General features: G+C 42.9%; 1 protein-coding gene across 1 annotated transcript in view; it reads right to left on the bottom strand.

Annotated features, from left to right (window-relative positions):
• The window catches only part of PDCD11 (programmed cell death 11), a 41,870-nt gene extending 36,062 nt beyond the window's left edge, over window positions 1-5,808 (bottom strand). Inside the window, exons 1-5 of the mRNA XM_006831310.1 lie at window positions 5,704-5,808; window positions 4,722-4,853; window positions 4,108-4,275; window positions 1,657-1,818; window positions 330-453 (exon numbers count right to left, since the gene is read on the bottom strand). Coding sequence (XP_006831373.1) covers window positions 330-453; window positions 1,657-1,818; window positions 4,108-4,275; window positions 4,722-4,853; window positions 5,704-5,805 — 688 coding nt within the window. The 5' untranslated portion in view covers window positions 5,806-5,808. The remainder of the gene's footprint in view (window positions 1-329; window positions 454-1,656; window positions 1,819-4,107; window positions 4,276-4,721; window positions 4,854-5,703) is intronic.
• Window positions 5,809-7,332: the final 1,524 nt, after the last annotated feature.

The following is a 7,332-nucleotide window of genomic DNA, read 5'->3' as shown; positions in this document are numbered from 1 at the left end:
TCTAGAGTCCCCAGCCGTTCCATCTCTCCACATCATCGTCTCTGCCTCCATCTCTGGCATCACTGCTTCTCTGGGTAGGGTCCCACATTCCACTTTTCTCCCTTGATGGTTCCAGGAACCTTGGCTCCTGGACCGCATAGTCAATCACTCCCCTCCTTTTGCTATCGCATCTTCCCTTCTTTATCAGCTAAGACCAACTACTGATTTACCACAGCCAAACAGCCGCCAGGGTCACTGTTCTTCACTCTACTCACCAAGTGGCATTTATATGTAATTCCCATATATATACCACCTCACCATCATATACTGGCCCCTTTTGTCCCCCTCACCTTTGCTCTTCTGTCGAGTGTCTTCATGGGCTTTCTGCAGGGGCAGAAAAGCTCTGCTCCCACTAATACCGATGTCCACTAGGTAGCCGTGGTCTTCCTGACTGGACACCGTGCCTGTGAGTAGCTGGGGGAGGAAAAAGCATTCTCAAAAGCTCAAAAATCAAAAGTAATGAGACACACAACCAAACATTCACTACCTAATGTGAATGCTTCGCTATTGATCTCAACACACTCTCTTACCCAAAGCAAGGTTTTCCCAAAACTTGAAGGCTTCTAGACTATGAGGAATACCATACACAGTTGAATAATGACAGAGGGCTCTCTTCCTTGGGTAATTTTCAAAAGATAGAAAGAACTTTGTACAGAAGGGAATGAACTAGGTGGCCTTGCAAAAGTCACTACCAGATCCATAAGTAGTTACGGAACCTACAAACCACGTCCTCCCAAAGCATCTCCAAGTCTTCAAAAAAACTGGCCAACAGCCTTTACATTTCATGGAAAGCAGAGTGGCCTTCTAGTCGGACTGATACTAACTCTGTGGTCTGTGGTAAATCACTGAAAACTGAGTCCATTTCCTCAAATGTACAAGAGCCTCACAGGGCTGCTGTGAGAAGTTAATCATGTATGAGCCTAAGCCAGCATTTACCACACAGCAGGCTGTCAACACAGGCTATTTCACTGAAAATCTGGCTTATTTTCACTCCCCTTTCTGTCTAACTAAATGCCACCTAACTTTTAGGGTCCACTCCAAATCTTACCACTCACTGCTTACATGACTGTAGTTTACTGTTTTGTACCTATTGGACTTGGTAAGTTCTGAGCTAGAACTACCGTCTCCTGAATCTCCATAAAATGAACACGAAGTGTTGGATACCCATTACAATGGCTGACAGACTAATTACCCTCCGTACTCTGTCTCCTCCACTCAGGGGAGTAGAATGGCTAAGGAACCATTCTATACAAATATCAGATGGCCCTTGAAAAGACTTCATCTAAGACGTGTAGACAAATGAGACACTGAAGAGGAATTCCTTCTGGCCACCAGCCAAGTCCTCTGTGGGGGCTCCCTGGGAGCACTTTTCTATGCCACCAGTTATTCTTGGATTTTCCTCTGCCCTCCAAAGTGATATGATTAGGTTTAGGTTCAGTTCAAGTCTTCAATTTCCATTACGTATCCTGAAAACCTTCCCTCCAAGAAAAGGCCTATCCCCGTGTGTAACAGTCAGGCTGGAAATAAAAGGTGGACTATGATCACCCTAGCCAGCAGACACGGCAAGAAGAAGGCATGTTGCCTGCTCCTATCCCCTGACCCCAGACAGATACTTACCATGCCAGGCTTCAGGGCCTCAGCACTCAGCACTCCGTTGACATTCCGAGGGTTGAGAGACAGCTTGACACTCTTTTTGCCCTTCTTTGTGATGCCCACACAGCTCACTACACACCTCACCAGCATCCCAGGCGAGAAAAGCTCTGGCAAGTGGACCAGGTCCTACACAGTGCAAATGAGAAAGGTCTGGTACACACCATTCCCATGAACCAAGAACCTACTGCCCTGCCTTGGCTCAGTGGTCTCTCATCCTCAGACCCCAAATTCAGTCACAGTTCTCCCATGAAGGAAGTCTGGTCTATGGCCAAGCCACAGTCTTGAATCCCAGCATAACGCCTCCAAATATCACCATATAACAGGCAGATCTAAAATGACTTGTCAAAATAGGTATTTATATTTAGTCTCCACATCTTCTACTTGCTATTCAGTCCCTCCAATCTGGTTTCTATCTTTCCTGCTCACCACTTTGACTCCCAATAAAACCACCAATGATCTTCATGTCACTAATCCAATGGTTCATTTTGTAGTCCTCACTCTTAACTTTTTATTTTTTTCATGTTTTATTGTAAATTATGTGATAGTTTACATGGGAGAACAGTAGCTTTACATTCATCCTATTGTGTATCGTTACATTGCCATGATTACAATCCCCTCCATGCATCATCAACCAACCAAAGGGTATACCCTGCAAGCCTGCCGCCTGGTCGTCAGCACACAGCCCCTCTCCCTCTATGGGTCTAGAGTCCCCAACCACTCCATCTCTCCACATCATCATCTCTGCCTCCATCATCTGTCCTCCTTTTGCTACAAAATATCTACCTTTACATTTCTAACCCTCAAAGTCAGTCCTGATAGTAATTATTCACTATTGGACCACAAGAGTGCTATTCACATCTCCTTTCATTGGCTACTAACCAGTGGAAAGTCTACCTTCCTCCACGCCCTGTGATAGCTTGAGGAAGCTGTAAGCTGGGCAATCCCTCTGCTTCACAGCCCACAACCAATCTATCACCACAGCATTGATTATCTCCTCAGTCCTTGGTTATCTCCTAAATAAATTCAAGCTCCATGCCAGGCTTTCTCAGAGTCAGGACTGCTACGAGAGCCTCCTAACTTGTTGTTGGAAACTATGCCTGCCTTTCCATCCCATTTATTATATTACCTATGTGTCACCCTCTCCAATCAGAACATCTCAAGGGCTTTCTATTGACTATGGGGAGTGTAGTGGCTGTATAAGCACTGGACTGCAAACCACAAGGTCAGCAGTTTGAGCCCACCAGTTGTTCCTCAGGAGATCAGGCTTTCTGTTCCCACAAAAATATGTTGTTGTTAAGTGTCATTGAGTCGGTTCTGACTCATAGCGACCCAGTATAGGGTTTCCAAGGAGTGGCTCATAAATTTGAACTGCCAACCTGCAAGTTCTAAGTGACCTTGCAGTCTAGAACATTAACCCACAGCACCACACCAGGACTCTCACAAAGAGATAGCCTCAGAAACCCTATATAAGGTTGCTATGAGTTGCAACCGACTCGACAGCTCATAACAATAACTATTGACTATAAAATTAAAAATCAATCCTTAACGTGGTCTACAAAGCCATGCATGGTCTGTACTCTACCCAGCTCTCAACTCCATCCCATCCCATTCTTTCTCAGTCTCTCTGCTCTAGTCACACTAACCTCTCTGCTATATACCCAGCTCTGTGGCCTGAACTCCCTTCCTTCTTTATTAAAAACTCTTATCATTCAGATCTCAGTTCAAGGACCATTTCCTCATGAATGTCTTCCTGGCTCCCCAGACTAAACTGTTCTTATAAAATTGATTACAACTTTATCATCAAGTTGATTCTCAACCCCTAGAGACCCCCTGTGACAGAGTAAAGCTGTCCTACCAGATTTTCTAAGCTGTTATCCTTACAGGCACAGAGTACCAGGTCTTTCTCCCTGCTGAACAGCTTCACACCACCATCCTTTCTGTTAGCAGCTGAGTGTCTAACCATTGTGTGACCAACTAAGGCTCCTTAAACCCAAACCAAGCCCAGTTCTATCAAGTTGATTCTGACTCGCAGCGACCCTATAGAACAGAGTGGAACTGCCCCATAGGGTTTCCAGGGCTGTGAGTCTTTACAGAAGAAGAATGCCACATTTTTCTCTCTTGGAGCGACCAGTGGGTTTCAGCCAAGTGCTTAACTATTGCATCATTGTTGTTGTTGCTGTTGTTATGTGCCATGGAATCGGTTCCAACTCATAGCAACCCTGTACAGGGTTTCCGAGGCTGTAAATGTTTATGGGTGCAGGAAGCCTCATCTTTCTCCCACGGTATCCCTTTATTATAGTAAACTCTTCATGACAACTCCTGCCTGTTTTTCATAGCATTTCCCAAAGTTGTCATTTTACATCTATTTGTATGCCACTATCTCCAGTCACAGACCTCCATGTGGGTTTATCGTACCGTCAGGGGTTCTTCTTGTGCCACCTGCTCATTCAGCTTCTTAGTGTAGGCATCACAGATTTCAGTCACTTGCACGAACCCCTGAAGGCCGTTAGGGAGACTAATCACCAGTTCCAGGTCATGAACCTCTTTCACACAACCCAGAATCCGCATCCCCTCACATAGAGCCTGGAGAAGACAAGGGCAAATGTGTACAATAAGGAAGAGAACAATGAGTGGGAGCCTAGGGGTTCTGGCTAAAACAGAAACAGACCACTTGACTTTCCTGAGAGAATTCCCACATCTATGAAGTGAAAGGCTGCATTAGTGGTTATTACAGCTACTGCCAGTTCTAACCTTCTATGAATCTACTAAACACTGATACCATCAAGTCACAAGTCCTATGAGGACACAAAGCCAACTCCAGGATTCTGTAAAACACACAAGACAAGAAAATGGTCCCCCAGGGGGTGGTGAATAATAAAGAAAACAATGCTCAATTCTCACCACTAGCTATAAGAGACTCTACAGACTAAAAAGAAAGAGGAGGAAAGTGAGAGGGAGACAGGGAAGAACATACACAAACTGAAGCATCCAAGGGAATTTGTTTAAAGAACCATCAAATTTCAACAAACCTCAACTCGAAGGATTTCAAACTTCTCTTTTACAGGTTTGATGCTTTCTTTCTTCTCGATTTTCAGCTTTTTCGTTTTTATGGGTCCTTTTTGGCTCTTTTTCCTTTTGGTGGACTCTTCTTCAGTATTCATCTAAAAGGGAGTAGAGTGGGGGGAAGAAGCCCCACAAAGATCCAGAAAAAGAATTTAAAGAAGCAATCTTGGCATTTGCCTCCAATTTCAGATCAGCTATCATCTCACCTGACATACTCTTCCACCCCATCCCACTCCCAACTGGACCTTCATTCCCGCTTCAGTCCAAACTCACCCATTCTGCCCACAGTGCTCCTATGCCCAAGCTCTGAGCTACCTTTGTGTTCTCAAAAGCTCCCTTCCTCCAATGCTCTTCATTTCATCCCTTGACTCTGAGGTTTCCCAGTATGAGAAATAATGTGGAACAGTGTGTGAAAACGGAAGTTGTAGTAGTCACAGACCTGAGTTAAACTCAGGACATCACGGTAACAATCTGTGTAGTTTCAGCTAAATTATACACCCTCTCTGAGTCTCGTTTTCTCAGTTCATAACATAGTTGGAATGGTTAACATGAAACAGGCATGAGAGCATACACTCAAATGTTAGTTTCCCTCTAGCATAAAGGGTAGTCTATTCTTGTTGATGCTAATGCAAATCATGACTATAACTATTATACATGTCAAGTATCCCTTCAAAACTGCAATGACCAAACCACTGTCTCTCCATCCTTACCCAACACAGTGGGAGCATTTCCAACTCAAATACTAAATGTCATGCTTCAAAAGAAAATAGACTAATGGTAGTATGGCCTTGCACAAGTGGACTTTGAAAAAGTAAATCTGGAAAATGATACACACTCAAGCAAGACTCATTCTTTATAAGGACACCAGAGAAAAAGCTTCAATGAGTCGCACCAAATAAGCACACAAATTCAACCCACTACCATCGAGTCAACTCCAATACAACTTACATCAAATAAGTTGTCTTGTTCAACTGACTGCTGGAAGGTTTTCTCTGATTTGTGGGCCTTTTTTGTACCCCCTCGGGGGAAGCTTTCTTCCAGGGTTGCCATGTTTGGGTCTCCTATAAGCAATGCAAAGAGTAACAGTAAGATATTGCCAAAGTAGCAGATCTCTTTGAAAAAAAAAAACAAAAAAATTTTATTGTGAAGTGAGTGAAGGTATGTAGAAGAGATAATCTGTTTTACATCCAACAAATCATATACTTTGCTTCATATTAAAATGATTACAATCCCTTTCATGTACCAACAGTTAACAGTATTAACCTCTGTTCACTTTAATATTGCATCCCCCGTTTCCTCTGCTAACCTCCTTCTTACTGTATATTGTCAGTAGCAGATTTCTTAAAGGCTATTAAGGAGAGCCTTCTAGCTCTTATGTATTAGGCAGCATTCAGGACTAGCAGTCAGGCCCCAAATCATCTGTAATACATTCTTCCAAAAGCCTTAGTTTCAAACCCACAATTCTACAGGCCTTCCTCCAAGAAAAGAAGTTATGATTTAATATTCATTGAGTAGCTGTAATATATAAGGTAGTTAGGTCAGAAACACAAACAAATATAGAACTCCACATCTTGGTGTGGTGCTGTAGTATCAGCACTTGACTGTCAACCACAAGTTTGGTAGTTCAAACCCAACACTTACTCCTTGGAAATTCCATGCAGGATCACTGTGAGAACTGACTAGATGGTACTTAACAATCTTCAAGGAAAAGACAAACTTTTAAGAAGATAAAACAAGTATGTAAATAATTTTAAATATAAGTCAGATTTCCAGTGTCAACAAAGACAGAGAAAATGATTTGAAATTTCAATAAAGGAGCCAACCTTCCTAAAGATGCTTCTAGCTGACTGTTAAAACAACACTATGATTTTGACAAGTAGATAGGGAAAAGCCGGAGGAATGTAAGAAAAGGCATAACAAGAAAAGCCCATTCCATTCAATAAATACCAACAATTACTCAAAGACAAGTCATTTCCTTTCTTTCAAGAAATGTTCAGCTAGACTTGTTAAGTGTTGTCAAGTCAGTTCCGACTCACAGCGACCCTTTATACGTTTCTGAGGAATGACTGGTAAGCGTGAATCTTCATTCAGACTTGCCAGAATAAAACATAATTAACGAGTCAAAATTTTAAAGATAATTTTTGTTGAAGATCTTGAATTCAATTTGAGTAGGAAATCCTATACAGGATTGTTATGAGTTGGAACCAATTCCACCGCATTTAACAACAGCAACACTTTATATTTGGGAAGGGCGGTAGCTCCATATAATAAGCACTGGACTGCAAGCCACAAGGTCCACGGTTCAAGCCTATCAGCTGCTACGCAGGAAAAAAACCGAGGCTAGGAGCTCTAGTAGCGTAGTGGTTACAAATCGGGCTGCGAACCTCAAGGTCAGCAGTTCGAAACTACCAGCTGTCTCGCAGGAGAAAGATGAGGCTTTCTGCTCCTGTAAAGATTTACAGCCTCGGAAATATAGTGCAGGACTCACTATGAGTCGGAACCGACTCCACCGCACATAACAACAATCTGGATTTGACTCTATGGCACATAACAGTTTATCTTTGCTTGGCAAATTAG

The sequence above is a fragment of the Chrysochloris asiatica genome, unplaced genomic scaffold (genome assembly GCF_000296735.1).
Source record: "Chrysochloris asiatica unplaced genomic scaffold, ChrAsi1.0 scaffold00003, whole genome shotgun sequence".
In the NCBI taxonomy this organism is placed as follows: domain Eukaryota; kingdom Metazoa; phylum Chordata; class Mammalia; order Afrosoricida; family Chrysochloridae; genus Chrysochloris; species Chrysochloris asiatica.
This window is presented reverse-complemented; position numbering and strand designations above follow the sequence as displayed.